General features: G+C 41.3%; 1 protein-coding gene across 3 annotated transcripts in view; it reads right to left on the reverse strand.

Moving 5' to 3' along the window:
- Positions 1-16,770, reverse strand: part of RSPO3 (R-spondin 3) — an 87,358-nt gene extending 70,588 nt beyond the window's left edge. For 2 of the 3 annotated variants that reach the window (XM_051854359.3, XM_002714805.6), the window contains exon 1: positions 16,152-16,770. In XM_051854359.3, coding sequence (XP_051710319.1) covers positions 16,152-16,248 — 97 coding nt within the window. In that variant the 5' untranslated portion in view covers positions 16,249-16,770. Of the gene's footprint in view, positions 1-15,440; positions 15,619-16,151 lie in introns of those variants that run through there. The other variant, XM_089332737.1, reaches the window with a different exon arrangement.
- Between the last annotated feature and the right edge of the window lie 371 nt (positions 16,771-17,141).

Genomic DNA, 17,141 nt, shown 5'->3' on the forward strand with positions numbered 1-17,141 from the left:
AGAGAAAAATCTGGATATACATGAGTTCAGTAAACTAGTTTTCAATTCTCTTTAGACAAACCTAAAAAAGAAATAAAATGCAGCTTATAAGTGATATCTAAGTGTTCTAATTTATCTTAAGCTGAAGGTTTTTTTTTTTTAATTCTGGTTTCATATTTTGTTTCCTTAACCACTGTGAAATTCTACAAGGGCCGGTTTCAGTTGTGTTTCTGATCACTTTTGTAACCCTGAAACACAATAAATGTTCCATAAGTAGTTGTAAGATTGATGAATGCAAAATGTTTTATTTAAGTCTAGGTTCAATTTCATTTTCCCTCATGTCTTTCTGCACAAAAGTATTTCTTATGCTTCTTAGCTTTTCCAAAATGGGGTCTAAAAATTTCATGGAAGTACAAAGGGAAACATACCTTTGAATTCCAGACCTAACTCTCCATTCTTGATGTTTTGACAGGTAAGTATTCAAGGTGAGAGCACGCTACCAGAAGAAAAGAGCAAAGCCCATTGAGCTGTTGGAGGGATTCAAGCAGTTTCCTGCTTTCAAGTAAATGAAAGATGTGTCCCATTTCATAGTAGATACAACTGAATTGTAGACTAAACGATTTATCTAAATTATACTGCATGGTATAAATTAGAAATCAGTCTTCTAGGTTCCTAACATGGAATTTCTCTCACTATAGTGCAAAGCAAAGATGATTTAGATTCAAAAAAGTTTCTTCTGCAATGAAGTTCATGATGTTTCCACTTCATTTCCCATAGACCCCTTTTTATTATTTTCTTTGCTAAATAGTAGTAAATAGAGGATTTAAGTGGGAATCAACTGGAAAGACAGCAGTGAATAATTGCCTTTGTATCTTTGAAACAAAAACAAGGAGTAAAATCCCATTGTAAATGTTCTAACATTGTTTGCATAGCATGTTTTTCCTAAAATGGTTTTATACAGGAAGGAAAAATCTTAATACAGTATTTTTAAAGTCTTACTTCTGAAAGAAAAAAAAACTGTAGATACCAATGAGAAATGTTAGACAGTGAATTATCAATAAATACACTGAATTAGAATTCATGGCTTTTCATATTTTAATGTGATCCTTAGGTCTCTTAAGGAAGAGGAGACAGTAACTAGTCTAATGGATACATTCTTTCTCTGGTGATGTATCACAGGGATCATTGGTACTGTAGTTATTTGAAACTCAGTGAAATCTCTGATGATGTCAATTGCTTGACTGGGTAACCACCTAGTATATCATATATCATAAACACTTGAAAACGTTGTGCAAACAGCAAAACACAGAAAGGGAACACTGGTGAGCTTTCAACCCTTGGGGTTCCTAGTGCCACCCTATTTTAGCAAATGATATTTGATATAAGCATTAGAGCTCAGCCATTACTCTTTTTAATAGTTCTTGACTAATAATATAGAAACAAAAGCTTGTATCAGATCAGATTTCAGATATTGTACTTCATTTTGGCAAGACTATGGAGAAATAACTGAGTTCCACCTTTGAACTAGTCTAGTGATAAGAAGATTTCAGTTGTCCCCACCTTTTTAAAACTATTAAAATATCAATATAAAATTTTCGCTACTTTTAATTTAAATGAACTCATTTGCCACATATTCTGTATATATTAAAAAGTCATCTCCATCGTGATAATTTAAAATGGTATTGTCAGTTCAAACTACACAGAGTTCATTCTAATTCTTCTCTTTGTTCCTTTTCCTTTGGTCTTTTCTCCAGTATACAGTATATGAATCTATGCACTCAATAGCATAAGGCCTGCTGTTGCAAACATTAATAAGATCTATCATTTAGGAACAGTTACTTACACTTTGTTTAATCTCTAATGGAAAGGATTTCTCTAAATATTTACACCAGAACAGTTGTCAGAATGAATCCTGCAAAATTGTTGGCATATTCCCAGAAGCAGGGGGCTGATGCAGGGGTAAAGGAGGGGAGATTTCTGGTCATATAATTTTAAGCAGCCTCGAATTTCAGGGAGCTGCCTGCTAGAATATGAAGGGTTTGTATTAACAAAAAGGTACTTCAGTGTACAGAGCAATTCAAGTAAAGTATTTGAACAGCCACTTTAGTTTATTGCTCTTGTAAAAATGACTCTCTCTTTGCTTCAGGTTTAAAGTAAAGGGATTATGTAGGTTTCAGAAACCCAGTAAATAAATTGTCTATGAGGAAAGAAACTTGTATAAGAAGTGTGTAGAAATACCAAATTTATTAAGTGTAATGACCATCAAGGTACTTAATATGTAGAAGAGAGTTGCCTCTTCCCTGAGTTGCTAAGTAGAGTCAGCATACAAGAGTTTGGGGGTCAGGGGAGTGAAATTTGCCAAGATAACTGCCAAGATAAATGAGGCAGTGTTTTATAAATTAACTCAGCTGTCTGTGTGTTTATTTTTTTAAGGGTTCTAAAATTAAGACTATTCAACTCTTCTTGGTAGTGGCTTAGAATTTGGGGGCTGGATGAGGAAGTGAGTTTGGGCTAAGAAGGGTAAAGAAAGTATTCTGCACAGGAAAATCTCAAGCAGTTTCCATTGGAAATGTGTTCTTATCTGATGAACTATAGCACTTTTCCCAACAGCCTGTGAATTACAACTATTACATGAAGGTTTCTGGGACTGTAAGCTCTCCATTTATAGCATGAGCAATAGATTAAGTTCAGAGGCAGTTTAAATGAATATATGTCATGTCAGTGGGATGTCCACATGGTAGCCTGAAAGCATTTGGAGCTCCTCTTCCTAGGACTCTTCCTTATTCTACAAGAAGTTAAACTTTGAGGTGTATGCACATAATACTCATTGGTCTGAAAATACATCAGTCAGAGGCTGGGTTCTTCAGTCTTGGTGTGGGTAGAATGGCAAATGCTAGTGATTACACCCGGGTTATGTAGCTGTGTGACTCAGCAAACCTAAAATCTCACTGTTCTGTGTTAAAAGTCTGCATCTACATCAAGCTCTGAACAGAGTTGGTATATTGGCTGGAATTCTTTGAAATGTACTACATGAAAAAGATACTGGCTTTTAAATTGTATTCAGTTGTAGGGTCGGTGCTGTGGTGTAGTAGACCAAGCCTCCGCCTGCGGTGCCGGCATCCCATAAGGGCACCAGTTCATGTCCCGGCTGCTCATCTTCCAATCCAGTTCTCTGCCTGTGGCCTACAAAGGCAGTGGAAGATGGCCCAAGTGCTTGATCCCCCTAACCCACTTGGGATACCTGAAAGAAGCTCCTGGCTCCTGGCTTTGGATCAGCTCAGCTCTGGCAGCGGCCATTTGAGGAGTGAGCCAGCAGATAGAAGACCTTTCTCTCATCTCTTCCTCTCTCTGCCTGTAACTGTACCTCTCAAATAAATAAATTAAAGTCTTTAAAAATAAATTATATTCAATCTTTGTTTAGGAGCTAAGAGTTACCATTTTGAGGATGCCATGAAATGAGTGTGTAAATTCACACCAGAGAGGCTAAAGATAATGTATTTGGTCTTTATTTCTTGGTACTAAACAAATAATGAGGGCCTTTTTGGACTCTAGATTTTAAAAAATCATCATGAATTGGAAAACAAGAAATGAATATTCAGCTATTCAGTATGTCCTTGATTAGTTTGTGGTCAAGCAGCATTTGTCTTTTTTTATTCTTGTTATTTCATAGCAGAAACCACATGTCATCAAAAGGTAGTAGAATAAATAAACACAGATTATAATCCCCCACTAAATTCCAAAAAAATGCTTCTATTCTCAGATTATCTTATTGAAAATTCAAACTAAAGGAAAAAAAATATACTGTTCCACTCCATTTGCCATAGTGGCCATCACATCACCATAACAATTAAATATGTATAATGCATAAGGTTAGGGCTTATTGGCCAGCTGACATCTGGAGATTGCCAATTGCCAGAAAAAGCTGGCCAGGCAAAGAGTGAGGCTTCCTCTCTGCATATGTAATATCACCCATAGCTGTGTTTGTCATCAGAGAACTAGTATTTTAAGTTCAATTGAGTACTGAAACATACTGATGTCATTTTGAATCATAAAGAATTATCAAACTTACCACTTTAGGGACAGTCACCTGACAGTGGGAGCTCTTATGTCTTTGTTCTATTAAAGATGTATCAAATGAGATGACAGAATGTGCACTCTGGATATTCTAGGTAGTGGCAGTAGTTTCAAAGACAAAGTTTCACACTAGTTGTTAAGCACAGATACATTTGAGCTGCATGAATAAGCTCCTTTGGAAAGGCTTAGCAATCTAATTTCTCACATATTGAAAGTTTAACATGACAGCCTATTTATTTGTTATATATTCTACTTAGCTTCTCATAAGCATGAAATGTCTAAAAGCTATTGTTTTCAGTACAATAGCACCTGCTTTCTAGAAGGGAGTGCTTTCAATACAAGACATCATAAGTTTGCACTTGAACTTTTTCTAGCTCTGGATATTTTAGAATTCCTGACCTGGGGTAATGTACTACCACTTTGTTAGGGGCAAAATGTTCCTTCAAAAATGTATCTACATTGACTTAAGGATGTTTACAAAGAAAGATTCCTTCCCTTCCCTTTTCATCCTGGTCAGCCAGCTCTTTTATGAAGACAGATTAAATTCTTTGGTTTCTTTTTATCTGTTCAGGAAGGAAGGAGGAGAACCTGCAATGATGATAGCAGGAATTCTGTATGTGGGCATTTGCAGTCATGCAGGAATGCAAGGTGGTTTATAAAAGGATAGTGACATCAAACGTGCATGTGCTGGTGGCCTATTTCCATCTCTTGCATGTTTAGGGTGAATAACCTATTGAAGAAAAAAAATTGGTGGAAAAGCATTGTTTTCTGGTGGATTTCCTGCTGTCTGTAACTCATGATTGCTCCCAATCCTCAGGGACAAGTAACTAGGTCTGACCATGGAGCAATGGCTCACGAGTTCTCTGATGACCCCTCCTCCCAAGGAGCCTGGCTTTCTTCAGTCTAATTACTTCTGGCAATTGTGGTTATTGGGATTTGGCCTAGTGACTCACTGGAACCCAAATTTTCCCAAAGAGCCCCCTTAACAAGCAGAATTAAGTCTGACAGGAAGCCCAGACTTCCACCTCACTTTTACATGAACCTTTCTCCAGTTTATGACAAACTTTGAAAATCCTTCATGGACTAGAAAAGAATAATAAACAAGATTTAATGAAAATATCTACCCAAAGAAGAGCACATTAGGAGTGAATTAAAAACAGTAACTACATGAATAAGTGACCTACCACAAAACTTAACCCATAAAGATAGAGTTAGTATTATGCTATTTATAGTAGTTTACCGATCACCAGTAGTCAATCTAAAGTTCGTTAGCAATTGTAGAAACTATAAAAGAAATGGGTGTTTATATCTTGTTAGGTAGTTTCCTAACCATTAAGATTTTCCTAAAAACAAGGAGGACTCTAGGACACTTTACCAATTATCTGGTAAGACATTAAAAAAAAAAAAAAGCAGTTGTTTATTATTTAGTAGCTTTGAAAAAAAAAAGTTGTAGTTGGGTTGATCCCCATTTTCCACAATTGTCCTGTTTACTCTGTCCCCACCCACAGTATGGTTCAGCAGGAAGCACACGCACCCATGGCTTGCACCATTCCTAGCAGCCATGTTTTTATGAAATCGGTGTCTGTTGGATTCACTATCATGTTCTACTGTGTGTACTTTGCTTCCTTTCTTGGACTCTTTGACTGAGACAGTTCTCCATCAGATAATCTTGTCTGCTACAGTCAATGTCTCAAGTTTAACAACACTATCTTGATAGACAACATAGAGCTATCAGATTGCTTTATACTGTAAATTGCTATTTGTTCAAATGACATATATCTCATCTCTTACCAAGCTACATGCAAGTCTATTTTGTCTGTCTAGCACTCATAAAATTAGCTTTGCTTTCAACAGTTCCTCAGCACGATAGTTTTTCTTGAATTGAGGGTCTTACAATATTTCTTAGTCTCTGCTACACATTAGAATGACCAGGACAACTTTTAAGAAATGTGGATATACATGCTCCACATCCCTGAAGATTGTTTCATTTTATCTAGAGTATGCCTTGGCATTGTTTTTATTGTTTATTTTATTTTGGGATCCTCAAGTGATTCTCATGTGAACATCAATCAGGGTTGAGAATCACAATACCAAGGCCCGTAAAGGAAGAATTTGAAGTGCAGGTTGCTGTTAATGCTCATGGTAAAAGTAATATAAATAAAAGATTTTATGAAGCATCATAAAGATAACTTTTCTGGATAACAAAAGCTAGCCAGTTAAATATCTCTTGTGGTTGTAAATTACATGGACGATTTTGATACTTACCTACAAAATTATAGACTTTGCACACATCACCATGGCTAAATAAATCTTCACGTAGATATACGCACCATAGATGGGAAAAGTAATCTCAGATTATTTCTCATAAACTGTATAATTCTATTGCTTCTATTAAAAACATCAGCAGATTTCATGTTTAAAAAAAAAACATCAAAAGGGCAAGTTTAAGTTTAGAAAGCACAAAAGGTAGAGAAAAGGTAGTAATATGGAGTACTTGAATATCAGATGCCACCTCTACACAAAATGTTCAAAAAGACTTGTGGTTTGTTAAATTAGCAGCAAGAGGGAATGAGCAAATGAGAGTAAGAGAAAGGAAAAATAAGGTGGAGTTTGAGAAAATGACTGCAAGACTGCCTCAAGCACCAAGCCCAATGTTGAGGTGAAGTGAAAAAATTGAGAATCTGGTCTTTGGACCCAGATGCACACCTTCATTAACTGATCCACTACCGTGGAACTACTGGCATCTTCCTCACAAGGTGAGCACGAGGGCAAAATGAGATACTATCTGAAGACAACATCAAGAACAAAGTCTGGCACTCACAAGTGATTCAAACATGAAGACTAAATAATTATTATTATAACACATATATATATAATAATTATTGTTATAACACCTGTGCTACCAAACAAGTGTAAGTACACATGTTAAGATAAAACATGTATGAATATATCAGTGGCTCTGAGAGCTATGAAGCCATGGTTTGTCATGAGGAAATTATGAGTACAGGGCATATTATTTTACTCTTTTTTTGACAAAATGAGACTGATACCTCCTCTACTTATATGTCAGCCTTTGTCAAGATGACTGTTCATACCTGTGAGGTCCCTCTGTCTGACAGCAGAACCCAACAGTGAGAAACTACTGCTCTTTTTCTTACTGAGCATATGTAAAGAAAACAGTGTTCTAAAATAAGCAGCTCACAAATTCTGTTATTTTATATTGTGTGGTGGTGGTTTGTATTATGTGGTTATAAAATGGGGGTTGCCTTACCACTTACTCTCAGGAATGTGCTTTATATTGGGGTATAATTATAAATATGCTTACCAGCTAGTTTTTTGAGGACAGTTTTTGGGAGCAAATATAGTACATTGTATTATTGCATATTCATTTTTAAAAGGTGTTTTAAAGTAACTCAGTCTAATCCAATACCCATAGCAAGTGCTCAAAAGACTAGGAGAAGAATACACTGCTACCAATACAGAAACTCAAAAAATGAATAGAAGGATAAAGAAAGCAAGCTTGGACCTGGCCATTACTGAAGCAGGACAGATACTCAGTGGAGATTATGTGGATAATTCCTGCACCGTGTAGATGGACTGGATTCCTTTCCATTTCATCCTATCATGAGATTCTCTTATTCTCAGTATGCACACTTTGTAGAGAAATCTGCTTAAAAGCAGATAGCTTGTGTTAGCAATAAATGCTATGTCCAAATGGAATGGTTTAAAAAAATCATTTTTCTACCTTATTGAAACTTGTTCTTCATTACCATAAAGTTTTTCAAATCACCTTTTGATCTCTTGCAAAGCAATATAGTTACACAATTAATGAACCTTCTAAATTTAATCTTTACCTGCAAGATTTGGCAACTTTAAACTGCAGCTCATGATACCAGTGACCATTCTCTTATATAATACAGAATGTGCCACAAAAATGAGAAGCCATTGTAGAGAAGACATATTAAACTATCTAAAATAGACAAAGTGTCTCAAGAGTAATTAATCTTATTTCAACACTACCAAGAAGAATGAGTCTTGGTGTCACTTTGGAAATAATACATGAGACACCACCAGATTTTTATCACCTGTACCCAACTGTCTTCATTTTTTTTAAGATTTATTTTATTTATTTGAAACACATGGAGAGAGAGAGAGAGAGAGAGAGAGAGAGAGAGAGAGAGAGTGTCTTCATCTGCTGGTTCATTCCCCAAATGGCTGTAATGACCAGGGCTGGGCCAGGACAAAGCCAGAAGCTTGTTCCAGGTCTCCCACATGGGTGTAGGGCCCTAAGGACTTGTGCCATCCTCTGATGTTTCCCAGGTGAATTAGCAGGGAGCTGGATTGCAAGTGGAACAGCCAAGACTCCAACTGGTGCCCATAGGAGATGCTGACACTACAGGGTGTGGCTTTAACATGCTACACAACAGCACTGACCCCCCCAATCATCCTCTTTGTGCAAGTGGCTTTACAGTTTTTGACTTGTGTCTTTGATGCTCTCTGAAATTGATTTTGACTTCCTAAAGGTCCAACTGGGTCCTCAAGGTAGAGATAATTCCAAAGAAAAATAAGTTTCCTACCCAACCTGCTTCTCCTTCTTTCCTGTCTTTGTCTACAAAATGTTTCCATTCACCCAGACCTGAGTCTTCTTGCTCCAAAGTTTAGTGCCAACTATGGTCCTCCTTCTCTTTCCCCTTCATATTCCATTAACTACCAAGAACTACTGATTTCATCAAAATTAACTATCCGCTGGGTACAATCTCTTGCTCATTCAGTGTCATATATCCTTGGATCTTATTACCTTAAATCTGGACTATTAAAATCAGCTCTTCCTCACCAACAGAGGCCACCTCTGAAAAGTTGCTCTGGGATGGAAGCTCTGAAGTATTATTCTAGTTGGTATTCCAAACCAGCTCCCTGTTACTCTATACCCAAGCATAAGGCAGAAAATCTACTGTAGACTGAGTATGCTGATTGACACCATGACTATGGTTTTCAGAAACTAGAATTTATGAAGAATGTGGCCTATCATAATACATTCATCCTACACTTTAATATTACTCTTTTGTAATGAGTTTGCTTTTGACAAATGAATGCTTATATTTATTTGCATTTTAATCTTTATTTGCTAAATTTATTAGAATAAGACAAGTAAATTTAGGGTAATCATTGGGGTCAGCGTTGTGGTGCAGTGGGTTAAGCTGTCGCTTGCAATGAAGGCATCCCATATGGAAATCAGTTTGAGTCCTGACTGCTCCACTTCTGTTCCAGTTCCCTGCTAATGTGCTTGAGAAAGCAGTGGAGGATGACCCAAGTCCTTGGGCCCTGCATGCACATGGGAGACCCAGAAGAAGCTCTTGGCTTTAGCCTAGCATAGCCCTGGCAGTTAAGGCTATCTGAAGAGTGAACCAAAAGATGGAAGAACTCTATCTCTGTCTCTCCCTCTCTCTCCATAACTGTACCTTTGAATAAAAATAAATCTTTTTTTTAAAAGAAAATAAAAGAGTAATCCTAGTCATGTTTTTAACCAGGAGATTAAAAGTTAAAGAGACTATAGATATCACTGAAATCTAAATTTCTGATAAGTGCCTCATTTTGTAGGCATTCAGCTATCACCTTGTGTGACAAGGAGATCCGTCTGAGTTATACAGACATTAGTAGCAGTGATGGATATGAAACAAGATCTTCAACTTTTCAGTCTACTTTTCCAAGTACTCCCTGGGGATTCTCCATTGTCTGTCTCTGCTTAAGAATTTAGGATACTTGCTATCCACCAAACATTTGAAGGTCAGATGGAAAACTAGTGAGATGCTATTTTGAAGATTAGATTAGACTTTCACATACAATATAAGAACAGTTTACAGCTATTAAGTATATATTTAGTTGAATAATCATATTCTTTAGTACTACTTAACTTTTCCCATAAAACTTCTGGAACAATTTTAGTGACAACAAATGGCAACCAGGTCCCTTGCAAAGACTACCCAAGAAAATGCACAAATGCTCTTATCAGATAAGAAACATCTGCAATCATATTTTTTAAAAATGAATTTTTGAAATTATTCAAATTGTTCATGCGTGAAAAGAACTCAGGTATTTTGCTCAAAAGTTCCAGGCTTTTAAAACCATTAGAATGAAAACTGAGATTTCTCAGCTTAGAGACAACTAACATTCTCTGCACTCCCCACAATCCTTGAGAGTGGAACATTACAGTCTTTTCGGTATTGTTGGATGATTACTTTATTCAGAATGCTAGTAATATTCCTGGATGGGAAGATCTTAGAGCTGAATTAAATAAAACAGATTCACTGGGTAGCACCTTTTATAAGTTCGTATTTTATACTTCATGGTATTTTGTTAAGGTATAGTGGTACAAGATTGTTCAACAAAAGGCAAACTTCAAGATAATCCAGTCACATTAAACCCTGAAAAAGTCCAAAATCAACAAAGCAATGTACATTTTCCCCCAAAATCAAAAGCAAGGCAAAATCTATATAATTTATGATGCAATATTTTTTTAAATTATCATTCTCAAAAGAATGTCAGTATTCAGTGCACTGTTAGGAAAAGAAATACTCCTAACCAAGTCAAACATACAATTTTAACACACTGTCTTGCATGATCTCTACAATGCTCTCACAACTGAATGATGTTTTCCTAATGGTAACCAAGGCTGATTCTTACATTTCATGAAACATAATATCCACTTTTACAGCATTTCAAGAATTCATTACTTGGAAAAAGATTTTTTTTGGGGGGGAGGGGATGACATATATCATAATGAATAGTAAGGAAGTGGGAAGAGGGATTCAGTAGAATGTCCAAAATGAAACACTTGTATAGAGATAAGGAGGAAAGATTCTTCAGCAAATCATTATATCTAAAATAGTTTTATATTTGATAGTCATTCTTAAAATAGCAAAGGGATCTTTTAGTTTTTACATAGAATTCTGACAACTCTACATAGTGTTCCATCACCATTACATAGGAATCAAAAGAATCACTGCATTTTAAAAATATTAACCATTTAGGTGTGTAGTAGCAATCTGGAGATTTAGGTCCAGATTCAAATCACCTAAATTGATCAGAGGACTAATAAATTCATTTTGTGGTAGTGTAGCAAGGGTTTCCTCATAATACCTTGAAAATCAAATTTAACTGCACATCATAATTTCCATTCATTGCTTTCTGGGGACCTAATTTGTAGAATATTAAATGCCATGGAAGTCTTTAAATGGATAAATGATTGAGAAAGCTTATCTACTTACAAGGTAAAATACAGTTCATATTTCATTTGAAAAGAATTGTGAAATAATGACATTTAATTTCATACTCATTCTTACATTCTCAATTACTTAGAGTAATTTGAGGCTAAAATAACAGTATTTTAAAATAAATTTCTAGTGTTCTTAGTGTCATCTTTCTATTGACGTAATAACAGAGTTAAAATAGTTTAACAATAAGATATTTAAACAATCCTGATAGTAAAGTAAATGCTTTTTGCTTGCATTTAGATGTTGCTACTACCTCCTGTGAGTCTGAAATTAATTGTCTTTGATTTATATGGATATCACATAATATCTCACAGAGTATATGTTCTCCAGAAAATTCTGGTCCTGTCCCTAACTGTTCCTCTCAAAAATATGGTAGACTTTCGATAAATGTAGACAGGTGAGAAAAGTGCATTGTAATATATTTCCAAATCAAACTTTAATTCCAAAATAGTATTATAAAGTGAAAATGGAATTACAGAATTTTTTCTATTTTGTCAGTTAATTGATTATTCTCCAAGATTAGCAATGTAATCAGTATGAATGTATCAGAATCTCAAAGAATAGCTCAACATTTGAAACAATGCCATGAGCAGTGACTAGTATATTCAAGTAAGTCTGTTTTTATTTTACTACCATTAGAATTATTTTCATTGTATTCTTGATTCTTTTTTCAGGCTTCTTTATGAAAGACTTTAAAAAGTTTTATAGATTGTGCAATGGTGTGCTTTGTAATTATTATGTATATAATGACTTGTCAAAACTTGCATTTATCTAGAATCTGAACAATTAGAACCCAATTAATAGATGGTGTCAAATAAAAATGACATTAAATAGCATCTGATGTTTCTAACAATAGACTCTGGCACAACATGGCCCTACAATGTCTTCTGACCAATCAAATAAAATATTCTACTTAGCAAACCTCACTATAACCATTACAGATTTGCTTCTTTGACATTAGTCATCAAGGTATAATACATATAGATACAGATCAATTTAAATATTTCCAGACTATCCAAACAGCTATTCTCCATCATATTGGATAAATTATGGCCTAGAGCCCAAAAATGTATTACTCACTAAGGCTAATATCTTGTCTATGTCATGAGTTAGCATACAGCGTAAGTGCAAAAATAACCATGCAACTCATGGCAGGAATCAGGTTCCACTTAGTAGTTGTATGAATTCGTGTGAGTTGCTTAGTTCTTGTTTCTCAGGTCCTTTTTCTGAAAAGTAAAACAATTAACATCTGCCTTGATACTATGGCATTTAACTTCATACTTATTCTTACATTCCAGTTACTTAAGAGTAACTTGTGACTATCTGGGGCTCAAGTGAATAATCCAAGTGGAACTGCAATGAACGGGTGAGGTATTATGTTATCATTACGACTCTGGGGATTTTTAAAGTTTCTAGCACACAACTTGCAAGTCAGAGGTTGACTGTAGTAGCAAGCTGAAAAGGCTGACCTGGAAATGAGCTAAAAACTGAGTTCAGGATGGGCATTTAGTGGATAAGACTGCCACACCCCACATCAAAGTACCTGGATTCAATTCCCAGCTCTAGTTCCTAACTCTAACTTCCTGTTAATGTAAATCCTGTGAAGCAATAGTGACAGCTCAAGTAATTGGGTTCCTGCCACCCATTTTGGAGACCTGGATTGTGTTATTGTCTACCAGCTTCAGCCCCAGAACAGTCCTGGCCATTGTGGGCATCTGGGAAGTCTCTCTCTCTCTCGCTCTCTCTCTCTCTTTCTCTCCCTCTCAGCAATGAATTGAACAAACAAACAAACCTTTAGTTAAGGGTTCTTGATTTAGGATAGCACTTAAAGCTAAGGTTTACCTCTAAAACACTGCCATTTTTTTTAAAAAATTAGGGGTTGCACTTAGTTATCTTGGCAAATTCAATTTTGTCATGTCTGTAAGCTGTATATAAATCCAAATCGTGTAATTATTCACCCATAGCTAAATAGATATTTTAAAAGTACTCCGCTATTTAAAACACTGATTCTTTCATAAGAGGAAACACTAGTTTGTAACAACTGGGATCATTAGTTTGCAACAAAACAGACAAATGGAAGAACCGTTGTTTTAGGGAATGGGAGAACGTGAAATGGCTTTGTTTGTGAGGATAAGCCACGGTTCTTTACATCTTACAGTATCTAACGCTGCAAATGAATATCTTTGCAAGAAAATTTTGTGCTAAAACTTATTCAAAAGCCTACCAAGCAAAGCTTTGAAAACCCATTCTTGAACCTTAATTTTCTGCTCTCGTACCTGTAGTGGCGGTTTTAAAAGTCGAGGACAATTAAGATATTCATCTCCAAGCCAAAAGGGATGCTGTTAAATATTCACGTTAAGAATAAAGAAGTTGGCCTTCCTAAAAATATATTTGACCATTCTATTTTTCACTTCAAAACGCTTCCTGGAGTCCCTGTTTGAGAAAATCTTCTTTCATTCAGAGGTTTCCGAAGAAACGACCCATATGAGTTTGTACATAAGCAATGGGACCTTGAAGTACAGGACATTTAAAGAAGTCCTCCCTATACCCCTCTCATTCTCCGAAATCACACTGCACCTGCCAAAAGAGAATGTCGTCCGTCTCCTCACAGGACGCAAGGGGTCGCCCCTCTCCCAGAATTACGGCTGCAAACGCAGCAGCAAAGGCTGACTCAAGTGCCAAGAAGCACGGAGCATCCCTGCTAGAGCCTTCCCTCTCACACCCACTCCCACAGAATAATTGGAATTTCAATATGATTCCACCCACTCCTCCTTCAGCCCCGGAGGGCGCCTTTGCCTTGGCCTTGAGATCATTAATGCACGTCCAAAGGCAGCTCGCCCGCCGTGGGCCTTGGCAGTCGCTTCTCCTCTGAGCGCGGCGGCGCACCAGCCTGAGGCGCCCCCAAGCCCTAGGACAGCGCCCGCCCCAGCTTCCCACTCCGCGGTCCTCGCTGGGGGAGGTGCGAACAAACGGACATCACGCTTCCTTTCCGGTGGCTGTCTTCAGAAACAGGGGGCCCAGAGCCACAAAAGGAGACCCCTCTGACACTCAGGACCCTGCCTCGCCCTAGCCAATGTGTGGCTCCTAGCCAGAGGTGTATTCCGCGGGCGGAGGACGTCACTGGCACTAGCTGGAGGAGACCAGGGGCCAAGCAGGACCCCAGGGACCGCGCGACTCCACCGCCCTCACAGGACCCCGCTGGGGATCCGCGGAGCCCCGGGACACTCCTTCCGAGAGGCGGCCGCACCGCTAACGCAAAAAAGAGTGGGTGGGAGAGTCCTGAAGAATACAAGCCATTCAGAGACCAAGCATAATAAATCGGATGCCTCACATGTTTCCTTTTGGTCCTCCCTCCTTGCCCCTGCTACGCGGTTCTAGAGGCAGTGAGGCCGCCGCTCCGGCCCCAGCCACGTTTTTAAAGGGCAATTTCCAGGTGAATCAAACCTTGTTTGGCCGAGGCGAGCGGTATAAAGGGAGCTTTCAGGGGACCCTCACGCCCAGGGCCAGGGCAGAGACAAACAGAGATGGGAGAAGCGATTACTGAATTTCCATCCCACACAAGCCCGTGTTGTGTCCTCTGCGCTGCCCCAGCGCCTGCCCCGAGGGGGCGTCGCTGGCCGGACGCTCACAGGGGGCTCCGCGCAGGGGACAAGGCGAGGCCGCCGGTCATAGACAGCCCAGTCCCGTCGCGCAAGTCCGAGGGGACGGGCGGTGGCATCGCTCTCTGCACCCCCCGAGCTCCAGGAAGGGTTCCCGCCTCCCTTTCCTCTCGCAGAGTCCCTGACGATGGAGCCAGGGTCACCAAGGGCTCTGCAAATCTGCGAAGGGGGACACATGGGGCTGGCTACCCAGGAGCAGGGAGAAGTGTCAACCGCACGTCTGTCCCTGCGTCTCAGGCATGCGCCACTCCCTACACAGACCGACCCGGGTGGAGCACGCTCTGGCGGTGCCCGTTTAATCCCAGGTAGGGCACTATCTGGAGCAGCCATCACTTAGCCAACTTCCCAAGGGCCAGAAAAAGGGGCGGCAAGCGGGAGTCTGCAGGGAGAAGCCACCCTCCTCTGTGTCTGTCTCAGGGGACCCCTTGGAAGGGCCTGAAATACGGAAAGCGCTCACGTGTGGCCGACAAGAGTAACTGGAACCCCGGCACCTCCAGCTTGCTGGAGCCGGGATGCGGCTGTCTTCAAGCCCCTGGGGCGTGGGTCGTCGGGTGGCTCCGCAAAGCCACGTGCACGCGAGCCCCGGCGCCCTGCGTGTCCCTCTGCTCCGCCCGTGAGCGCAGGGGGACGCGGCCGCGCAGGCGCTCGCTGGCTCGCTCGGTGCCCCTGCGGCCGGCGGGCGCTGGGCGACCTGGGCGCAGCAGGAGCGCCCAGCGCGGGGTCCGCGGCGCTAGGTGAGCGGCTGCCGCAGCCGCGCCTCCCCCGCGCCGGCGTCTACGCGGCGGTCAGGGGCGTCTGTCGGGCCAGGCGTCCCAGCTGCCCGGGTTCCAGGCCCCGGTCCAAGCTTCAAGAGGAAAGCACGCATCCCTCGGGCGAGTCTAACGCAGGACTCCCGGGAACCTGAAGTCCAGAGGCGGCCAGAGCTGCGTTAGCGCCCAGTCCGCCCGACTAGCGCACCCGCAGGATGCTGAGGATCACAGGGGCTCGGCGACGCACCGCGTGAAAGGCGCCAGCGGAAGCCCCAGAGCCCGGACTGTTAACCGCCTCTGGGAGGCGAGGGGTGCAGGAGGAGCGGACCCCTGGCGCTGGGGACAGACAGGACAGGCAAAGCGACCGGACAGGTGAAAGCGGCCGGAGGGAGCAAACGCGTAAAAAGCCCTGCACTTACTTCTTCGCTGGCGCCTTCCCCGGGAGGCGTTTTGGCTGCCGATGTATTCCATAAAGTTCAACATGATAAAAAACCAAGGAATCAGTCGCAAGTGCATAGTAACCCAGTGATGGTTCCCTTCCTTTTCTCCTTTTTCTTTTGATTGCTAATTACAGTTAATGTCTTAAACCCTATATGTCAGGCGTCTATAGAGCGAGACAGGCAGCACGGAAGCCAAGCAGCGGGCTTCTCCACTCAGATCCGACAGGCGTGCTGTGGTGGCAAGCGGAGCGGGGCGAGTGGACAGGGAACCAACTATTGTACTTTCAAATTGTCCGAGGACTGAGCTGCCGCGGCTTCTCTGGGGTGGCTGTCATCGCCGCGAGCAAGGGTTCCAAGGAGCCGCCCCGGCGGCCGCAGGTAGCATGGTGCGCGGCCGCTGCGGCCGCGGGCGGGATCCGGGCGGGCGGCGAAGGCGGCGGCCAGTTGGGCTCAGAGGCTGCTGCGGCGGCTGCGGCGGCAGCGGCGGGGGCCCCGGGAGCGCAGGGGAGCGGGCGCCGTCGGCACCGCGGCCATGGCCAAGGGGCGGCGGAGAGACCCCGAGCTGCTTCTGGTTTGCGCGAGCAGAAGCCGCTCCACTGTTGGGCTGGGCTCCCGGGAGTACCCCATAGGGAGGAGGGGGGAGAGAGGGAGGGGGAGGGGGGATGGCTGCGGGGGGCGGGGGGAGCTCGGGGGCGGGGAAGGAAACTGCTGGAGCAACAACCCTGAGCGACCTCAATAACTTTCAATTTCAAGAGGGAAAGAGGGAGCTGGAAAAGTACAGGCGTTGCGATTTGGCAGAGGGACGGGAAGAGGCGCCTAAGGGGTCCCGGGTCTGCGGCGGAGCATCTCTGGACACTGCCAAGACGACGGCAGAGCCCGAGCCGGGGGTGGGGGGCGGGGGCTAGGCACTGCGTGCAGACAAGAGCCCCTCGGAAGGGCGGCTCCGGCGGGAGAGGTGGGCGCTGGGGG

Source organism: Oryctolagus cuniculus, chromosome 5, assembly GCF_051225735.1.
Source record: "Oryctolagus cuniculus isolate XC-2025 breed Fujian yellow rabbit chromosome 5, ASM5122573v1, whole genome shotgun sequence".
Taxonomy (NCBI): domain Eukaryota; kingdom Metazoa; phylum Chordata; class Mammalia; order Lagomorpha; family Leporidae; genus Oryctolagus; species Oryctolagus cuniculus.